We start from the raw sequence: 20,721 nt of genomic DNA, 5'->3' as shown, positions 1-20,721 counted from the left end.
TACTGGAAACTTTAAGTTGAACCATTCTGGAAAGTTAAAACATGCTACCAATGTTGAAATTCCATTTCTCAGCCATCATAGGGATCTGTCTGAGCTCTTTAGTAGAAACCTGTCTTTTTCATAAGCAAATCAATTTCACTGTAGCCATCAAGATAAAGATATACATGCTCTGTTTAGCTGTGGCACACTTACTGGCCAAAAAATGCTATTTTTTGCCAAAATGTGTAAAATGCGTTTGCCAAAATCAAGCAAAAAACAAAATGAACCATGAGCAAACAAGTGAGAAAACCCACACAACAAAATGCTGCAAGTTGACTGCATTCCCAGAGAACAGATATTTCATATTACAGAATATCAGCAATGTGCAGGTTTTCATTTCATACTGGATACGGTTCCAGTTATTTTGAACACTCCAAGTTATGTTCTAGATCCTAAGTGTGTATGCCAAGCCCTGAAAGGGACTAAAATTGTTGTTCTTTAAAATTTTCTTCTTTATTGCTGAGAAACTGGTTTTACTGGTGGTTAGTGCATTGCTTGATGCCTTTCACTCTTTGTGAAGTCTTGAGGGACCAAAAATTCTACAGCAAGCTGAAAAAAAAGTCATAGAAGGTTCTTGCTAAGGCATGGAGAAGGTTCATCGGATGACAGGTTGTATTGCAGAGGGGAGGTCCATTGCTTGGGAAATATTTTCATGGAAAGTCCATTGCTCTTGTATTGTTATTCTCTATTGTTCTTGAAGTACTTGCTCCCCACAAAGCCAGGCTGCTTTCTCTGAATGTGCTACCTCTGAAATGATCATTTATATGGAAAACTGTGTCATCATCTTTACATTTCTTTGTAGGGCCTGCACTAGACAGCGCATGCTGAGTGGATCATTTGAGGGGCAGCCAGCAAAGGAAAGGTCAATACTTAGTGTCCAGCATCATATACGACAAGAACGCAGGTAAAAATGGACAGGAAGGATGGTTTTAAAATATTCTTAAAATAAAGGGAATTAAATTTGAGCAACCCCTAACACATGAAAAGACAAAACTACTTACTTGTACAAAGAACTGAATTCTACATTCTTCATTGTAACCATAATGAAATTCATTGTACTGTATAAATGGAAAAATGCCTTTTTATTTCAAATGTAATTTCCTTTGCCAACTACAAAGCTATCAATTTAAAGATCAGAAGGACAGAAATTGGCTTATGTTAGATGAGATTGAAAACAATTGAAGAGCATGTAAGCTTCTGATGTTAGCAAGAGAAAAATGATAAGAATTAGAGATACTGTGTGGCTGGAGAGAAGTGCTTTATAATGGTCACCTCATAAAGGTCAAAATTGCATCTTGACATGTATTGTTAAATTGATTATGATTGTTTCAGGTCACTGAGACATGGTTCAAACAGCCAGAGAATCAGCAGAGGAAAATCTCTTGAAACATTGACTCAAGATGTAAGTCCTCATAGAAATGCTGGTTTAAATTTGAGAACATAAGAAGTTAGAATATATACTATCAAATAAATGCTTGTGTAAGACTAATTCTATTTATGAACTTGCTTGCAATTTGTCTTTTCAAATCTTGAAAGGAAGTTGTAAGACAAATGCTGTAACTGCATTGGAATTATCCTCAAAATAAAACACTTGCTGAGATAGATTCACTGAATCTGTTGACACTGCATTAGGAACACAGCAATGCTACCCAGTACACCTTAAAAAGAGTTACTCTGGAATTATACAAATCACTCCAGCTGGGAAAAGAGCAGTTCAAAATTTCTGATGGAAATTTAGCAATATTTTCCAAGCAGCAACTGTCAGACAAAGGGACAAAGACTGAAAGTGAGAATAGTAATCATGGATTTCACTGTGGTGTAATTTCGTGCAGTTAAGTGCGTTTTCATTTCTGCAAATTCTTATGATATTTTGTGGATCTCTGTGGCAATGAAATTTCAAGATACAATATTAGTCACCCATTTCAAGACTATCTCAGTCTATAAAGGTGACTAAAGCAGATGTGGCTTTCCTTGTAGCTAACAGTAAGGATAACCCCACCAGGGTTACTCCACCAGGAGTGCTTCAAAGACTCACATAATTCAGAATGGTCATGCTGATTGTTCCCTCCACTGCATGAGCTCAGACAGCATCCTGCCTCCCTCCTTCCCTCCCTCCTTTCCTCCTACTCTCCCTCCCTCCCTCATCCCTGCACTCAGCAGTTACTACCTGTATGATCTGCATGCCTTGCAGCCTGGCAGCCATGCAGCAGGCTTGAGAAGATGAAAGGGTGTCTAAAGCCTTTTCTTTCCCAGTCTTTGCCCTTAGTAACTTTGATTGTATTCATTCCAGTTCAGAGAGGTTGGCTGGTCTTACAGGACCTCTGTTTTTAAAGTTAAAAGTTAGATTAGATAGAGCTTCAAGCATGAAATTAGAACTGAAATTAACCTTGATGAAAATAAGGAGCCTTTGCTGTAGATAGAAAACACTGTGCAGTATGCTTGACTGAGTTGATGTGCAGTACATTTGGAAATAAAGATCTTTTATTTGTATATTTCTATTTAAAATACTATACCTTGCTTTCATCTGAAACATTAAAGAATAACAACCCTTAGACCTCGATTAAAAGGAATAATTTTGCTTCTAGCATTCCAACACAGTGAGATACAGAAATGCACAGAGAGAAGACAGTGAGATAAAGATGATCCAAGAGAAAAAGGAACAAGCAGAAATGAAAAGGTATTTAAAAATTAAAAGTCTGAGTGTACATTTTCTGTATTAACTATTCCCTGTATGAAGTTAAAAGTATTAAGAGTCAACATGAACAAAAAGAACAAAGTGAAAGGGATATTTTTGCCAGGGAAGTGTAACACTGAATAAATTCTTTTCTTTCAAAAGGAAAGTCCAGGAGGAGGAGCTGCGAGAGAATCACCCGTATTTCGATAAACCCCTTTTCATAGTTGGCCGTGAGCACAGATTCAGGAACTTCTGCCGAGTGGTGGTACGGGCTCGCTTTAATGCGTAAGTTCATTTCATAGCAGCGTTGGTTCCACACGTGCTTACCTCCATCTCCTCAGCCAAGCTCTAACTTTCCTTTTCCAAGGAAAACTGCATATAGTGTGGTCACCACACAAGCTGGCAGCTAGTGTCTATGGTGTAGTCTTGCTGCTGGATGAAAGGAAGAAATAAAATGCTGTTAGGGCAGACATGTTGGAGGAGTCCTTGATGCTGAGATGGACAAGAATGTGGGAAAACTGTAGGTGTGAGCTGAGAGGAAAGGCTCAAAGAGGAAATGTTTTCCACTTTTAGACATCTGGGAATCAACTTGCTATTCTCTTCTTATTCCTCATCATAAGGCAAGAAGTTTTTATACACCAACAGTTACTCATAAAACAGAAAAAGGTGAAGAGGAATTAATTGCACCTCTGCTCACCATAAAAAGGGACTCAGAATGGGCTGGTGAGGTGTTCAGCTGTGGGAGATAAAAGGAGAAAAGCTGAAATCAAATGAAAACTGGGAAGACTCAGCAACTAAGCTGTAGGTATATGTGAGTGTGGCAGATAGAAATCCATGTAGGAGAAGCTTTGTTTAAAATCATCTCACAACTCTTCTTTTAAACCTCTGTCTCTCGCTGGCACCAGGATTTTAAAGGGTTAATGCAAGTCACCTTGCATAGAGCAGTGTTATGACAGAAGATAGCTCAAGGCCATGAGCTTGGCACTTAGAAGAACTGGTTTCAGCAGCTGCTTTACCATTGATTTTCTCTGTGCCCTTCAACAAATTACTTCTAGTTGGCATGACAGGATGGTTAGATACTCAGTTTTAACCATACCTATATTCAAGTTTCTGCCACCTTAGAAAAGACATGTCCTTGAGCTACATCCCCACTTTTCTATGCAACTGCTAACTTGATTGTGGTGCACTGGTCCATGAAGCAGTTGCATATTAAAACAGAAAAAACAAAAAAACAGAGTCAATCAAATCCACTTAGCAAGTATTTGTCGATGCCTTTTAGCATTGCAAAGTGCCCAGTGGTAACAAGATATTTATATTAAAACAGTTTAAATAAAATGTTTGCAATTATAAGAATAAACTGATTTTCTTGAACAGTCTTCTTTTTTTTTTCATTTACTTAAATTCTCCCTTCTTTATTTGTTGTTCCAACTAGTGTATCAAGTGAGATATTCTAGATATCTTTTTCAAACTGATAGGATATATATTTTCTTCTAATGAAAAAAAGGCTGAGGAATGCTGCTATGTACAATGCAGGGAGAAGTATGAGTATAAGAAGCAAAAATCAGTGGCTTCAGTGGGAAGGCACCTAATCCAGTATGTTCTCTGTGCTTACTGGTGTAAGGGTGAACCTGGCCATGGAATATGTTTCTCATTCTCCTTGGATGTCTGGTGCATTCCTGTAATTCATAACCATGAAATCTCTCTGATGGTAATTCCTGAAGTCTTTTCAGTCCATTTTTCACTTTAAGCTCAGCAAAGAATTAGTGGCAATTTCACATCCCAATGGCTAGAGCCCTCTGACGAAATATAGGATATGTCAGTGCGGATCCTGTCTTGGCATGATTTCCTACAGGAGCTGGAAGATAAGTAAAAGTGCCTATAACCAGTGGGTCAGGGGAGGCTTCCTGGAAAACATTCTTGTAGCTTCTCCCGCAGAAGACATTCTGCTTTGTAGGAAATTGATAAATAATTGCTGCAGCAGGAACTTAACTCATGTCACCTAGATATGTGCATATTACTTATAGAGTAACTCTTTGACTGCCTAATGGCAGGTGGAGCCATTGTGTGTGTGTGTGTGTTTGTTTGTCAGTGTGTGTGTGTGTGTGTGTTTGTGTGTCAGTGTGTGTGTGTGTTAACTGAGGATATCATATGATCACAGAATCATAGAGTGGTTTCAGTTGCAAGGGGCCTTCAGGACCATCTAGTTCCAACCCCACTACCTTGGACAGGGATGCCTTTCACTAGGCCAGGTTGCTCAGACCCTCACCCAGCCATGGTACAAGAAGTTTTGAAGTAAAGAGCATTTCGGTACCTAAAATTCAGTAGCAGGTTATCCCCCTTATTCCCAAGAAAATTACAAGATTAAGTCCTTGTTTACAAAATCAAGACCCAAAAACACTTTTCAGTTCAAAGAATCTTAGAGGAATTACAGGTACACAATAAGTTAAAGTGATCCTTGCTGTGTTGATAATATGACTGAAGTTACATAGAATTAAATGAAACTTATACAGACATTTAAAATACAGACAGAATAAAATGTGGAGCCTTGATTTTGGACAGAAATTACGTGGAGTTGATGGATGCATGGTATAATTATAATGCTGACTAAAATAAAATGTAAATGACTGTATCTTTTCTTCTTTTTATAGTTCTAAAACAGATCCTGTTACTGGAGCTGTGAAAAATACCAAATACCATCAGCTTTAGTAAGCACTGGAAAAGTAACATTGCTTGGTCTCATAAGCCTGCAGTATAAGTGTGTGTGCACACATGTGCATGGATGTGTGTAGATGTGCATGCACATGTGTATGTCTTCTTTTTTTTTTTTTTTTTTCCCAAAAGGTTTTTTCTTACCATGGAGTTGTCTGGGGAGAAGAATGAACTGGAAGAGGATTTTTAATCAGACTTTTCTTCTTCACTTGCATGCTACTTCTCTGGTTTTACTACACATTTCTTAAATACTAAAATCTTTGACACTTCTCAACTCAATTTATTTTTCTTAGGAAAGCACTTAACTGTAGTGTAGGCACAAAGCAAGCACAAAGAGCTATGGACATTTCTGTAATGGCATTTCCTTATGTATCATTTGCAGTGACTTGCTGGGTTTGGTTACTTACCTGGACTGGGTCATGATCATTGTTACGATATGCTCCTGCATTTCCATGATGTTTGAATCCCCTTTTAGAAGAGTTATGCATGCTCCAACACTCCAGGTACTGTCACTGAATCATTTTACAATTACTGAATCATAGTCACCTTGCTTTTCTCCACTGCCTGTTCCTAAATTATGGTTGTTCTCTGCTTTTGTTTTCAGATTGCTGAATATGTTTTTGTAATATTCATGAGCATTGAGCTTAATCTGAAGATTATGGCAGATGGCTTGTTCTTTACTCCAACAGCTGTCATTAGGGACTTTGGAGGAGTTATGGACATATTTATATATCTTGTAAGTTTTTTATTTATGGAAGGTTTTTGTGGCATTCTTAACTCTGATAGATTTGGTTATATAAATGGTTAGTAGTGTGAAGAAATTTGTCTCTATACCCTGATACAAATATTGATACATGGATGTGATAAATACCTGGCAATTTATTGTGGGGTCGTTGTATGGCCCCTTTTAATTCTTTATTTGTTGATACGTTTTAAGTATCAGATCTGATTTTCCTTCAGAGTAAACTTGAGAACTCTGAGCTCATTGCAGCATTTTTATGCAGGGGAATCTTAATTTTATCTTTTTCATAGATATTAATAGCTTGTTCCCTCTCAAGAGTATTCTGGCTTTATTGTAGGTATTTCAAAACCATTTACCATTTGACATAAGGCACATTTTTATTGCTGGTGTTGCTATAGAAGGAAACAAAGAAACCTATATCCTATCTCTATCAGTAGTGGTTCTCAGAAAAAAAAGTTTCTCAACAGTTCTCAAGAGTTTCTGGGAAATCTTTTGCATTCTATTAAAGTACAATAGTAGGGTGTCCATTTCCTCTTCACATATGACGGTAAACACCATAGAATGTTCCAAAACCAGTGCTCAGTATAATAAAATATGAAATATTTTCTTACTGAAGAAATTACTGAGAAAAATGGCTTTGATGGATTTAGTTTAAATCTTTCAGAGATTAATCCACCAGGCAGATGTGCTGCATAAAATTTGTCACGATCAATTTGTATCAAAGATTCCATTGTTAGCATAAATAAAAATATGCATACTTGTGCAAAACTCCTACTGTAGTATGCATAATTCCTGTGTGCTTTAGTGTCTTGAAATCTCTCTGAATCCCTCTGCTTGTCTGAAGGAACAAATTCCATGGAGTGGTGACTCCACCGAATGTGACTGCAGTGGTCTTCAAAGATTGTGGAAGAAAGTCAGAAGGACTGTTAAATCTGTTTGTTTTGGTGCAGTGGCTGCCTTTTATCACTTTCTTTTTAACAAATTATATCAAGTTTTAAATAATTGGTGGTATCATCTTGATCCTCCAGTTTTTGTGCACTTACTTCTTTATAATACTCTCACCTCTGTCCCCCTATGATAACACTGGCTTTTAAAAAATAAGAAGCACTTAGGAGACGTTAAATCAAGAACAATTTGTCAGAGATGGTTCAGGTTACACAACACAACTATGCTGTTTGAAAACACTTCCAAAAACACAACATTTGTGTAATGAAACCACATGGTGACAAAACCACTTATGCCTGTAACAAAGTGGTAGGAAAAACTGTCAGGAAAACTGTTAACAGACTTTCCAGGTGAGGATTTCTCAGTTCCAGCATAGAATCTTTGAAATGAGAAGGAGGAGAGAAATAATGCTGCCTGCTCCAAGAATATAGTTTGTGTCTCTGTTTTGAGTCAGCCAAATTGATTTCTCCTTTTGGAACTATTCCATCTAATTAAGCATATAAAATGGATTTTGAGTCAAAGGACAAAACAAACATAAGCTGATGCCCATTAGTTAGGACAATAAGCCAGAACATAAGAGATCTAAGCCCTTTTTCTAAATTAGATGCTCTTTTGCCTTATTCTTTCCTTTAATTTTAAGGTAGGGACCATCTTTGACCTTCTGTGCTGTGTCTATGCCAAGTAAGACATTGTAAGACTGACCCTTCTTTGCCTCTTCCTGTCCTGTCACCTCCAGGTGAGTTTGATATTCCTGTGCTGGATGCCTCAGAATGTCCCTGCCAAATCCGGAGCTCAGCTCTTAATGGTGCTCCGCTGCCTCCGACCTCTTCGAATTTTCAAACTGGTCCCTCAGATGAGGAAAGTGGTGCGAGAGCTGTTTAGTGGCTTCAAGGAAATTTTTTTGGTATGTACCAATTTTTTTTTTCTTGTGAAAATTTATGAAGGATTAATAAGATAACATTTTGATATAAAATTCATGTTTTCTATTCTTTTCACCATTGTTTTCTGTTTATTTTTCATTGTGGTATCACTGCAGATGATCACACAAGAGGCTAAAAATTAGAATATAAGTAACTCATACTGAGTAAAGCTGTTGTAATAATTCTTTAAGAAACTAATGACTATGACTATAAGGAACTAATGACTATTTATTTAGCATAGTTTTAGTCATAATTACATAGGAAGACTACTGAAATAAAATCTACCCCTTTTTCACAGTTCTGGTTGGTCAAGGAATATGAGAAGTAGTGTATGAAAACTCTGCAAGAACAAAAGTAAACCTGGTTTCTGTTCTGCAGGTCTCTACCTTCAAGCTTTTTGAGAGGCAGCCAAAAACAATACAGCTGTTCATCACAGATCTGGATCTCATTTTTATATCGTTATTATTATGATCATGACCATACACTTACAGTAATAAGAACAACAGTGAAGTCTGTGATTGCTTGATCAGACATAATCTATTGTCTTGGGACCATATGTGGTATTGGTCAGCCTAAGGAACAGCCATCTTATTCCTTAACAGAATGCTTTGTTAGGTCAGGTTGTTATAAAACATTTGCAGATATAAATATTTGCAGATAGTGATAGTGCAAGGACAAAAAGTATAAAGCTAGTTGGCATTTCATAAATACTGTATTCTGTTAAAGATTTTTACATCTTCATTTGTTCATGCTTATCTTTATTGGAGCTATCCTGGAATTAAATATCTAACAATGGCTTAATCAGATTAATTAGCCTGAATCAGCAAAACAGCAGCAGCACATATGCAAGTACTCAAATAGTTCCTTTAAAGTGAGTGGCAATTCTTATGGATACAGAATTTAGCGAGATGGTACACTGAGTGCATAAAAGCTTTTATCCTTATCTGCAATTCTTAGATCCTATGTTAAAAATAAGACAGGACCTGGTTACTGGACCAGAACCTAAAGAAAGAAATGTCTGTCACCAAAGCCGTATCTCCAGGTTTATACCACAGAATGATCCTCCCTGCAGTTCACCAAGCAAGATGATCCCCTTTTTCAAGTCTGCAGAAGAAAAGTTTAACAAGTCCAACTTCATCTTTGCAGGTTTCTATTCTTTTGCTGACGTTAATGCTTGTTTTTGCAAGCTTTGGAGTGCAGCTGTTTGCTGGAAAACTGGCTAAATGCAATGACCCTCACATCATCTCTAGGGTAAGAACTGCTTTTCTGCTTCAAAATAATGGTATCTAGTGCCATTTTTGCCTGCTGGGGAAAGCAAGAGGGGCAATTAGAGCTATCATATGAGAAACAGAGGTATTGGACACTTTCTTGTTCTGAAGCAGGATGATGGAGGGAAAGTGATTAAGAGGTCAGCAAAGGAGGGTCAGGATGGGTTTCCATATAAAAACTAAAGCAGGTGCCAATACTGAGGACTGTCTTTAAAAAAGTTGTTAAATTAATGTCGTGTTACCTTCAAAGGACTGGATAGCACATGGAATTAGTAATGGAAAATAACCTTTGCATTCCTAGGTCCACAACTGAAAAACAGTTTAGATTGCTAGAGGTCCAAATCAATGGGGATGCCATGGGGGTTACATGGAGAAAGTTACCTGTGTTTCTTACTCCATTTGGAGAAATATCATGACCTAAAGAGAGCAGCGGTCTTTAAGAAAGATGTAAAAGGCTACACAGTCTTGCAAATTGAAAAGCACTGTCAGTCCTGAAGGAAAGGGGTATATGGAAGACATACTAAGATGCATTTTTCATTTGCATAAAGGTCTATTACTAACTATTAATCACAGACTAAAATAATCCTTCATTTCTTTGTATATTGCTTTCCCATCATGGCAAATGTTCTGTTTATGCTGGCGTGTTGGCATCTCTCACAGGCTTCTGTTTAATCTCAGGCTGTGGTTTATTTCACTATAGGAGGATTGTCATGGCATCTTTAGAATAAATGTAAGTGTTTCCAAAAATCTCAATTTAAAGTTAAGACCTGGAGAGAAAAAGCCTGGATTTTGGGTGCCACGAGTCTGGTGAGTTGCTACACTTTGGCCTATGCTTCAAAAATGCAACTGTTGGTGTAGAAAAAATGGCTCAAATGTGATGACATTAAATCACTGATGGAGGGGTTTTATTGTAATTCAAATGATACTAAGAGTAAAAATTCTGGCATATTTGGTAAAAAGCCAGATATATGAAATTTTCCAGACTTAAACTCCATTTCATAAACCAGAAAGGAAGGAAAAAACCCTCTAGGTACTGAACCTATATAGGAATTAGATTTGATTTGGTTATTATTACAGTGGGAGTTATTTTCTTGAAAAGTATAATCACTTAGTTATTCTTTAGTACTATTATGAAGGCAACCTGAGATCCATAAAGCAATAACAGAACCTAAGAATAAATAGGAAAAGATGGGAAGGAAAGGAAATAGAAATCAACCTGCCTACAGCTATCCATAAAAACAAATTATTATATCATGTCTAAAAACAGCCTTTCTCTTCTATGGCCATCAACCATGCCAGCCAGCAATTTCTTTCGTTTTCCTGTGCAGGGAGTCCTTGTGGTCTATCTGGTGCAGAAGTGCAATAAAACTTATTTAAAAGCTAATGTATGGATTTTTTTAGTACTCTGATATATTTAATATTTCCCAATACCTGAACAGGCAAAACTCACTCTTTTTGATTGTTTTTAGTTTTTATTTGGTTGGCATTTTGCAGATTCAGCTTAACAGCCACAATTATTTTAATTTGCCATGTGTGTGGATAAAGAATGTACCAGCAGTGGTAGATTGAGAGCCACCCTACACTAATGAAATAATGTGCTGTGATTTGAACAGTCAGTAAAACTCTGACATCTGCAGAAGTCTTTGTTTCTGTATGCTTCACAGAAATTCTTCCTCAAGTAAGCAAATTCAATCCTGTTCAGCTTGGTCCAGAAATAAGCAAAAACTGTCTTGATCAGCATAACTGTAAACTTTGGGGAATGTTTTGTTATTGCAGAAAAATGCTTTAACACAAAGGCATTTTTAACACCTCTTGGCTGTCAGGCCAGATTTTCAAGTGCCAGATGTCAATATAAGGACTGCATTAAAAGAACTATACAACTGAGAACTCTTTTTTCACTGAATGGTTGGACTCAAGAAGCACCAAATACTTAATAACTCTTCTGGAATACAACTATTTACCTTATAAACTACTGAAAAGTCATTGGGCTCCCTGTATTATCTGGCTTGGATTGTAGAGAAAGAGCAACGTGCTAACCTAGCCCAAAGAGAGCACTTTTAATATTCAGCTGGAAACATTCTCTTGAATCTCAGCTGATAAAAAAGATCAGAGCACATGGTATAGGAAAGCCATGAAGATGTGTTGTTCTCTAAGTATGTTTTGCTTTATGCTATCAGGTCTTCATGATAATGAAATAGGGAACAGCATTTTCTAAATCTCACTGACCATAGAGTCTAAATCTTTTATGTGGGTTAGAGAATTATTTCCTGCAGGTAAATTTATTTTAGAATCTGACCAGTGCCATCAGATCAACTTTTTCCATGAATGATGTATTTTTCTTATTTCATTGGCAAAAGCTTTAAAATGAAGCAACATAAAGTCATAGAATATTTTGGGTTTGGAAAGAATCTTAAAGATTCTCTAGTTTCAAGCCCCACCCCCTGCCATGAGCAGGGACACCTCACACTACACCAGGCTGCTCAAAGCCCCATCCAGCCCGGCCTTGAACAGATTATAAGCTTTATTGTTGTGAGTCAGATTCTGAGTAACAAAATAAAACACAAAGGGACCTAAAAAATTATGTTTACATATTTATTGCTGTTGCTATTGTTTTCTTATTCCTGATATGGAGCTTTGATATGTTTCAGAGGCTTTCACCCCAACTTTGGAAAGTATTTAAATGTTAAACTATGAAGAATCAAGGTAACAAATAGAACAACTTTACTGCTGGTTACACCTATTTGTGTACTGCATTTCAGGGCAAATCCTCGGAATTTTAATTTTGATAATGTGGGCAATGCAATGCTGGCACTATTTGAAGTTCTGTCCTTAAAAGGCTGGGTGGAAGTCAGAGATGTTATCATTCATCGTGTTGGGCCGGTAAGGAAACACATCAGACTCTTTGAATTCCACAAAAATAACTATGGGGATTTTTTTAACTTAAAATCTTAAAAATCTTATTTTTGTCTATTCAGATCCATGGAATCTACATCCACGTTTTTGTATTCCTTGGCTGCATGATTGGACTGACCCTTTTTGTTGGAGTTGTCATCGCTAATTTTAATGAAAACAAGGTACTAAGTGAGGTGGTTTATTCTGAGTGAGAGGATTTATTGAGTGTAGAACTGGCTCTGAGAAACCTGAAACTGATATTACACTGTCTACATTTCCTGGTAAGGCTGCCTTTAGTACTGACTTCCCAATCTTACATTTTGCAAGACTGCAAATATGGCTTCAGATACACCTGAGCCATACTTATTAGAAAATTGAAGCCTGTGATGACAGCAATCCATCACACACTCTATCAAAGCTGTTAGAGTTTATTTTTAGTGCAGCTGTGCTGCTAGATGGAGATTGAACATAAAGCACCATGTATTTACAGATGCTGCTTAGTTTGATGTAGGTATACATGTGATGGTAGATAAAAAGATGTATTATGCTTGCCTGTGTTGCAGTGAAGGGGTCTCTTAAGAACCCTGCCATTGCAGTATTTCAGATCCAAAGTAAAGCTGTGTGGCTTTTTCTTTACAAACCACTGAGAATATTGTAAAAATAATTGCCCATCACTCAAATAAAAAGGTAGCTATTGTTCTAGGCAAGTTCACATGGGCTTTTTGGATTACCCTGAAAAGTAGAAAAACCTGACCTCAAGGGAATTGCTTCAGAGCAGCTCATGTCTACACTTGTAAAAAGGTAGAATCCTCTGGATGGAAGTGCTGCATGCACACTTCAGAACCTTAATCTGAGGGGTTTTTCTGAGCTTCTTGTGGTGCCTCTGAGGCATAGAGACAAAATTATTAATTTTTTCCTCTTTCACTTCAAAGTCACAAAAATAATGAGATATGATATTTTTACTACTCGTGGCTCTGAAGGGAAAGGATGATTACGTGCTCTGGGGCATGGAGATGTGTGACACCCTGGTGTGCTTGTTCTGGAGCTGGGTGCTGGCTCTGGCCCTGACCCAAGCCCAGTAGCAAACACAACTATTGAGTTTGTTCATCAGGGAAACCACTTAACTCCTTCAAGAAGGGATCCAAGCAGCATGTTACTGTGCATTAATGTGGGCAAGCAAGGCATCATGAAGTGGGGTCAGTCATGTTTTGAGCCAAATAAATAGCCTAAAACCTTTACTGTTCTGAAGGCATTTTTATGTTTGTAAAACGTTGGTATAATTTTGGTAAGATGAAGTGCTGTACTTCCTGTTAAAATATATCTGTTCTAGAGAACAAGGAGCAAGGTACAAATAATTTCTTTTCTTATTAACTAAATTTTGACTGTGATTAACAAAGCTGAAATTTCTGCAGTATGAGAACTCCACTGGATTTTTATAAATGTTTTTGTTACTTTTTGTTCAGCTGTGCAATATTACTTTTCCTTCAAATCTTTCAATACACAGATGAATATAGGAAGCTTTATGCTTTCTGTCCTTGCTCACTAGTAACAGTTCCCTGTAAATTACATTGAAAAGACACATCAGGCAATATTTCTATAGAATTCACATGATACTTAAAGTATAAATCTTTTATTTCTTCTGGTTCATCTTCTTCAGTTGTTTCTTAGTAACCTGCATGTAATATTTGTTTTTCTTTCTTTTTCTTTGAGTACTCATTACTTTTTATGTGTTTACTATAGAGAAATAAAATGTTTTCAGATTTGAGTTGAAAAGATTAATGTTAATTAAATGGAAAAGAGTTTCAGCCCAATTAATGCTCAAGTAGAGTGAAGAAATGTCCAGAAACTAAAGAAAATATGTACAGAGATGGCTGGCAACTAGCCCAGAAAGTAGAGAGCAAAACAATCCACAGTGTGAGGTTCACTCACATTTTCTTAAAACTAGTTAGTTGACCAAGGTATTAGTGTTTAAAATAGATATTTTCTTTAGAAAATTCATGGCTGATATATGGTTAGAACAGGAGTTCTAACAGGAGTTCTCAATTACAGGAGTTGTTAATGAGGATCAGAGTTGGGCAATTACTGAACAAGCTATTTTACATGAGAACAAACAATTTTCTAAAAAGAAAAATTTATAATCATTTCAGATAGGCTCTAGTTTTTCATGTGAGTTGTTGTAACTGCAAGTGTGGAAATGTTGGACTGGGAAGTACAACAGCAAGCTCTGGGCTTTGTCCTTGGTTGTCCCAGTGGCAAGGAAATAGCCCAAATTATTCCAACCCCCAACCCCATTTCAGTCCCCAACTACCGCTTGTCACAGCTCCCAAGTGGAAGGAGTTCAGTCAGCAGTGAAGATGTGAAGGACTCAAGTATTAGCTGTCACTTTGAGCTGAAGTCCAAATGCAAGCACAGCTCCTCCAGCCCTAGACTTGCTCACAGTGCTCTGCTCTGTGGTTCCTTTATGGTGATCCTGCTTGTGGAACTGGCAGTTTCTGAGCAACAAAGTAATTTGGCACCACTAGATTTTACAAAAGTCCACCTTTTTTCCACCTTTTATCTTCTTTGTAGTGAAGACTGTCCAAGAATATAAACCAGGCATATTCCTTGGGATTAATGTGTTGCCTTTTAATCTGTTTCTGAATGGTGCTGTTTGGGTCTGACAGGAGTAGTCAGCATCTTTACATCTTCACTTCGTCCACATTATGTTGGAAGGTACCTCTTCCCAGGGTACCATCTAGGGACACAGCTCCATAAAGAGATCATGTTCACTACGAGGGAGAAATCCTGACCTTATCAGTTGCACAGTTCCAGCATCTACACAGGCCAGTGCCTAGGTAAGGGTGAAGATCATGCCAGCCCTCACCCAGCTCAGTGCAGCTCCTTTCTGACAGGGACAGGAGCCAAGTGTCTGGGAGACAGGATTTTGACATTTACCTTGAAAATGTCTCCTTTGTTTTTGTAACTCTAGAACCCTTCTGTGAGATTTTACAGTTCTCTAAATTCATAAGGTACTAATTTTGTTTTGAAGGTCATCTTAGATAACATTCAATTCTGTTTGAAGTTTTCTATGTTATGTGGACATTTATACACATTACCAGCTACCACCATGCACCCTAAAGATGTGTCTTCACCTCTCTATTCTTCCTCCGTGGAAAGCTCTTGTAGATTCATAGCATACTATTATTTTATTTCAATTACAGTCCAAGCAGAAGAGCTGTGGAGACCAGCAGTGGTCTCCTGAAGAAACTAGTGGCACTAGTAAGCCACAGGATTTTCTACTGCAAAGTCCAGACAAAATCCACCACTCTGCTTCCTGACAAATGGTGTTCAGTCAAATGGAAGACCTCCTGCAGTGTTTCATTGCCCACACGGGGCTGCTGCTGCAAAGAGCAGCAACTGTGCCTGCTGAGTTGAGTCCCAGAAACTCACAGCTAATGCACCCAGAAATCCTCTTGAGTAACAGCTGATACTTCAGACTCCTTTCCCCAAGCAGTGTGTTATTTAAAGGAAGTTGTGTATGTAACTTTATTTCAGGCACCAAAGAGAATATTGTTTTCATGTTGCAGTGCTGTTAAGTGACAAAAGCTTTATATGCTTCTCTTTGTTTATTAAGGGGACAGCTTTACTGACGGTAGATCAGAGACGATGGGAAGATCTGAAAAGCAGACTGAAGATAGCACAACCTCTTCATCTCCCACCTCGTCCGGGTATCAAAGATATTTTGATTTTATTCATGTTGAGCCGTAGCGTTCGTAATTCCCTAGTGTGGGAACCCCAGCCTTGTTTTGGGGCCACATGTGGTGGTGAAATTCCTCCTCCAACCCGTGCTTCCAAAGAAAAACTCCGCAGGCTTAGCTGTTCGGTCTCAAGGCAGTTTATTGCTAGTTATCTAACAGATTATGTTCTTGGACTGCAGCTATTTGATCAGTGGCCTGGGTAGAGGCACACACACACCCTGACATCCTCTCTATCTGCTGTCTTCGTCTCTCTCTCCGCCCAGGGTTGCTGCTATCTTTTATAAGATATATTACGTATAACATGTTTACAATTATTCCCCAATACCTACTACCTACGTTGCCAAGTGTTTTTCTACTCTAAACCAATCTGTGAGTGCCAACATCACCAAGAACATGGAGGTAAGGAAGAAGAAGGAAGAAGGATGGGTTCAGCCCACTTTCCTCCATCTTAGAACTTCTGACCCCCATGTACAAAGTAAAAACCCCCCTGTACATGCACTAAAACCCCCCTGTACAATACTAAAAAAATTTCCCCTCTACTTCGTAACTACTTATACTATACTATCTAACCTTTTGTGATTGCTTGTTCCACCTCCAAAGTTGGTAATTCATTCCATGGCTCAAACTCAAAATCACAGTTGTTTTTCAGCTGTCTGCCAGGGTCTAGAATGCTTCTGACCAAGGCCTGGAACCTCTAAAAATGTCTGAGAGACATTTTGAGTTCCCACACCCTAGGAGTCTGCAATTCAAATTAAAACTGTAATCGTGAGGCCACTAGGAGGTTGTGCATAAGTTAATGTGGAAACAGGCTCCAACTACAGATCTCTCCATAAGGCTATTAAAATCAACCCTAAAAAGGTTGTGCTTCAATGGTTTTAGGATAAGCCTTAATGAAAAATTTATTTTCTAAATGAAAAATATTTGCAGTTGGCTGTAATGATATGAATGGAATGTATTAACCTGACAGCAGTTGAATGATGCACTTGCCCTAAAAGTACTAAAGCTTTAATGCAACACTGGTGTTCAGTATTTGAAACTATATGTTCAGAAGCCCTATTTGAGATGGAAAATTGTGGCAGAAAATTAGAAACTTATTTTGAAAATGGGAAAGGATTATTTTACCTCTAATGAATATTGAAAATATGTCAAGAAACAGGGGAGGATGGCTGTGTATTTAACTCTCCTCAAACTCTTTCTTTTTCAGATAACGATGGCTTTAGAGCAAAGATGTATGATATAACTCAGCATCCATTTTTTAAGAGAACTATTGCTGTACTTGTTCTTGCCCAGTCTGTGTTGTTATCAGTTAAGGTAATTGTGTGTCTTTTAAGCACTACATTGTAGTAGTACAGCATGTGTTTGCACATTTCCTAACACCAATTAATGATCAGTTGAGTCATTAGTGTGATGAATGCAAGGAAATGTGATTTCTAGATACAGCAATCAGTTGGCATAGATCACTGTAGATTAATTGTAACTTGTGGAGCTCAGTTTCTGCCTTTTTGTAGTCTGGTCCACTATCTATAACTTCTAGTTAAGGTATAAATCTAAGACAGAAGAGTACACCAAAATGCCATTCCTTTCTGAGTATATTTTAAAGGGAAATTCAGTCATTGACAAAACCCTTAAGAAAAGTTAAGGCAATGAAGAGAACAGTTATTCTGTTTAACATCTATTCTTCTATTAATGGATTATGCTTGCTTTTCAGTGGGATGCTGCAGATCCAGTAACTGTGCCTTTAGCAACAATGTCTGTTGTTTTCACCTTCATTTTTGTCCTTGAGGTAAAGTAATATATTTTTTGATTTCTTGAGATTAAGGCTTGTATCTATATATTTCATTTTATCTTTAGGGATGTTTCTTATTCTTCGCTAGGGTGTTTATTTCTGAATGTGTACATTCAGGATTCTCCGTATCACTTGTTTTTAAACATGTATTGTAAGAAGAAACTTTTAATGTGTTACAGTCATACTTCTCTACAACCTTGAGCTTTGTGTCTTTTTATATATATTCAAGGCTGAATATTTAACAATGTGCTTTGGTGAACACAGTGAACTCTTTTCTTGTAGAAAATGTCATATTACATTCCCTCTATACAACAAAAGGTCTGTGTTGCCTCACAGAAGTTCTGCTTTATCCGTTTATGTTTTACCTGGTGTGTTAATTCCTGCTATTCTGTACCTGTGACAAAATCAAACCTCTCTCAGTTTTGTTTTTTTTTAAATATTATACTTCATTTTAATATCTTTTTTTATAAGCTGCACCCCAGCTCCAGTATCATCTATCTTTTGCTGCACAAGTCTGGCTCCAGTGTGGTAGCAGTTCTCTATCTATGAGAATATTATTACAAATTCTGCAAGGTGTATTTAGCCTGTTTTCTTGAGACTGGAATCTAATGATTTGAACACATTTTGGAAAACACATGCTTTTTAAATATATAAGGATTTCCATTTTAAGATTAAAGATGTTTCCTCTGTGGTTGGGATGGTACTCTTTAAAGTTTTTGGTTGACTACTTTTCTTGTCAGTCCCTTCTGAATAGCTGATACTGACCACTATCAGAAACAGGATAGTAGACTACATTTCCCACTGCTCTAATCCAATCTGACAGTTCCTATGTTCCATTGATAGGTTTTGCCAGTAGTGATGAATAAAAAATGAAGTGAATACCTTGTAGCAGCTGTAGCTAGAGTATGTCCATGTTGTTGCTTCTTTTTTTCCCTACCCAGGAGAAATCAGTATGTCTGGAGAGGCTGAGCAAACAGAGAAAAGTTTTATTTGTGTCATACATGGGCAGGTTTTAATTTACCTAGTAACTATGTCTTTCAAAATACTTTTTTCTCCTGTACTGCCAGGGGAAACAAATACACTTCTAGAATTTCAAAGGAACTTCGTCAGAGCTAGGAAAAATTTTGTTGACTGTCTCAACAGGCAAGTTATCACACTGTGAATGCACACAATTTATGGAGAGAGGAAACAGCTTCCTGCTCAAGATGGCCCTTACTGCAGCATAGTCTGGTCAGAGTCTGCTGTCTGCATAGCTGATGGCCCTATGTCTAATCGAACAACTTCTGATTCAGCCCTAAACCTCTACTGCTTACATCATATGTATGTGGTATAGAAAATAGGAAGAATTTGTAGATCTCACTTTTGTTACCACACTGATGATGACAGAGTAAAGGGAGATGTGATTTTTTTATTTCCATGGTGTGGTATTCAGTTCAGGATTATGGACACCTGAAGCTAGGTGTTTAAATTCTGTATGTGAGGTAGGTGTTTAAGCTGTTACTGTGATTGAGGGATATGAAGGGTGAGATTCAGTTACTTCCACTAGCCACTCCAGAAGGACAGGGATGTTTACAGGTCTTATGTCATCCCTCCCAGACCCATCGATCCATCTTCAATTCTCTAGAGCATCTCAGGTAACTGAAGGCAAGATACCTCAGTAACTCAAATGGCAATTAGAGATTCAGAGACCATATTGTTCACTTTGTAGTCAGGCTTCAGAAAACATTATAAGGCAAAAAGCTAACTGGAAAATCAGGCTTTCACCTCAAGCTAGTGTCCTCTTATATTTGGTTTTGTTTTCAGACATGTTAAATGGCAGGGTTGCAAGGTGAGATAGAAAAAATAACATAATGAATGCCTGACATTTATAGCCTTTATAAACTAACTCATAACCTGCTCTGAGATTTAATACAACTTGTGTGTGAGAAACTCTTAGGTGTTCCCTCTACATGCATCACTCTACTTTGGTATCCATTACCTGATATGACTATTTCTGTAACTATTAGTATTTATTCTTGAGCTTCTCATCTGCATTCCTATTACTTAAATTGGAAATGTCAAGCACTCTGGAAGCTGTCTTTTACCAGGTACACTGTCAAATATACTGCCATTACTGTTCTTAGCTTTTTTCTCTTTCATGCTGCTGAGTACAGAGTATTCCTTAAAGCAACTAATATTTGCAATATAGAAAATCTTTTTAATACATTTGATATTTAGGTGCTGCAGAACACAATTATATTCCTGAGTTCAGACCTGCTTATGTGATTTTAGTGTGCTTACAGACAGTTAGCTAGATAGGATACTGCTATCTTTTTGGCTACATGTTATTGACATGACTTGTTTAACTTCAAGCTATTTTAACCCCGCATTCACCTCAGCAAGCTATACATTAAACATTCAGTTTGAGGTGCTTAGCTGCACTCCTGTCTTTGATACTTGATGAAGGACAATTCAGAATGCTATTCATTCTTTGGTCTTGGTCATCTGTGTACCAATTTTCCTCCACCTAAGTGAAGCTAATATTATCCAGTTATTCCACATGGGAATATTTTGCTGACATGAAACCCACCCCTTGTTGTTTGAAACTATTTCATAAAACAAACCAAATCAAACATTTTGGGGAATGGAAGAGGATCTCATGGCAAGGAATAATAATTTCTTCATTACAAGTGAGAAGTTCTTTTATTCATAGGTCACAATGAAGATTATTGCCATGTCACCTTCTGGCTTCTGGCAAAGCAGAAGAAACCGGTATGATCTCTTGGTGACATCTCTTGGAGTTATATGGGTCATACTTCACTTTGCCTTACTGGTAAGATATACAAAATGCAATTCCAGTGATTAAAATTATTTTATCTCGAGGCTCCAGCAGAAGGATTGCTGCTATATATCCAGGTAAATCTTTAGAGTTTAATAAGGCTGAAATATGTCTGAAAGAAACTAAGCTTGATCCTAAGAAGAATGATTGTCTTCTACAGTCATGTAGTGCAAAATTGTCTTACAGATGCA

General features: G+C 37.5%; 1 protein-coding gene across 5 annotated transcripts in view; it reads left to right on the top strand.

The window, feature by feature from the left end:
* NALCN (sodium leak channel, non-selective) overlaps nucleotides 1–20,721 on the top strand; it is a 231,773-nt gene that overhangs the window by 196,318 nt on the left and 14,734 nt on the right. For all 5 annotated transcript variants that reach the window (XM_021530247.2, XM_021530244.2, XM_021530245.2 and 2 more), the window contains 16 exons: nucleotides 842–943; nucleotides 1,372–1,441; nucleotides 2,625–2,716; nucleotides 2,876–2,998; nucleotides 5,362–5,418; nucleotides 5,805–5,925; nucleotides 6,027–6,158; nucleotides 7,846–8,013; nucleotides 9,176–9,280; nucleotides 9,998–10,104; nucleotides 12,057–12,177; nucleotides 12,273–12,371; nucleotides 15,803–15,896; nucleotides 17,131–17,237; nucleotides 17,635–17,709; nucleotides 20,405–20,524. In XM_021530247.2, the coding sequence (XP_021385922.2) occupies nucleotides 842–943; nucleotides 1,372–1,441; nucleotides 2,625–2,716; nucleotides 2,876–2,998; nucleotides 5,362–5,418; nucleotides 5,805–5,925; nucleotides 6,027–6,158; nucleotides 7,846–8,013; nucleotides 9,176–9,280; nucleotides 9,998–10,104; nucleotides 12,057–12,177; nucleotides 12,273–12,371; nucleotides 15,803–15,896; nucleotides 17,131–17,237; nucleotides 17,635–17,709; nucleotides 20,405–20,524 (1,693 nt within the window). The remainder of the gene's footprint in view (nucleotides 1–841; nucleotides 944–1,371; nucleotides 1,442–2,624; nucleotides 2,717–2,875; nucleotides 2,999–5,361; nucleotides 5,419–5,804; nucleotides 5,926–6,026; nucleotides 6,159–7,845; nucleotides 8,014–9,175; nucleotides 9,281–9,997; nucleotides 10,105–12,056; nucleotides 12,178–12,272; nucleotides 12,372–15,802; nucleotides 15,897–17,130; nucleotides 17,238–17,634; nucleotides 17,710–20,404; nucleotides 20,525–20,721) is intronic.

This window comes from Lonchura striata, chromosome 2 (assembly GCF_046129695.1).
Source record: "Lonchura striata isolate bLonStr1 chromosome 2, bLonStr1.mat, whole genome shotgun sequence".
Classification (NCBI taxonomy): Eukaryota; Metazoa; Chordata; class Aves; order Passeriformes; family Estrildidae; genus Lonchura; species Lonchura striata.
Note: the sequence above shows the minus strand (reverse complement) of the source record. Positions and strands in the feature narration are given on the sequence as shown.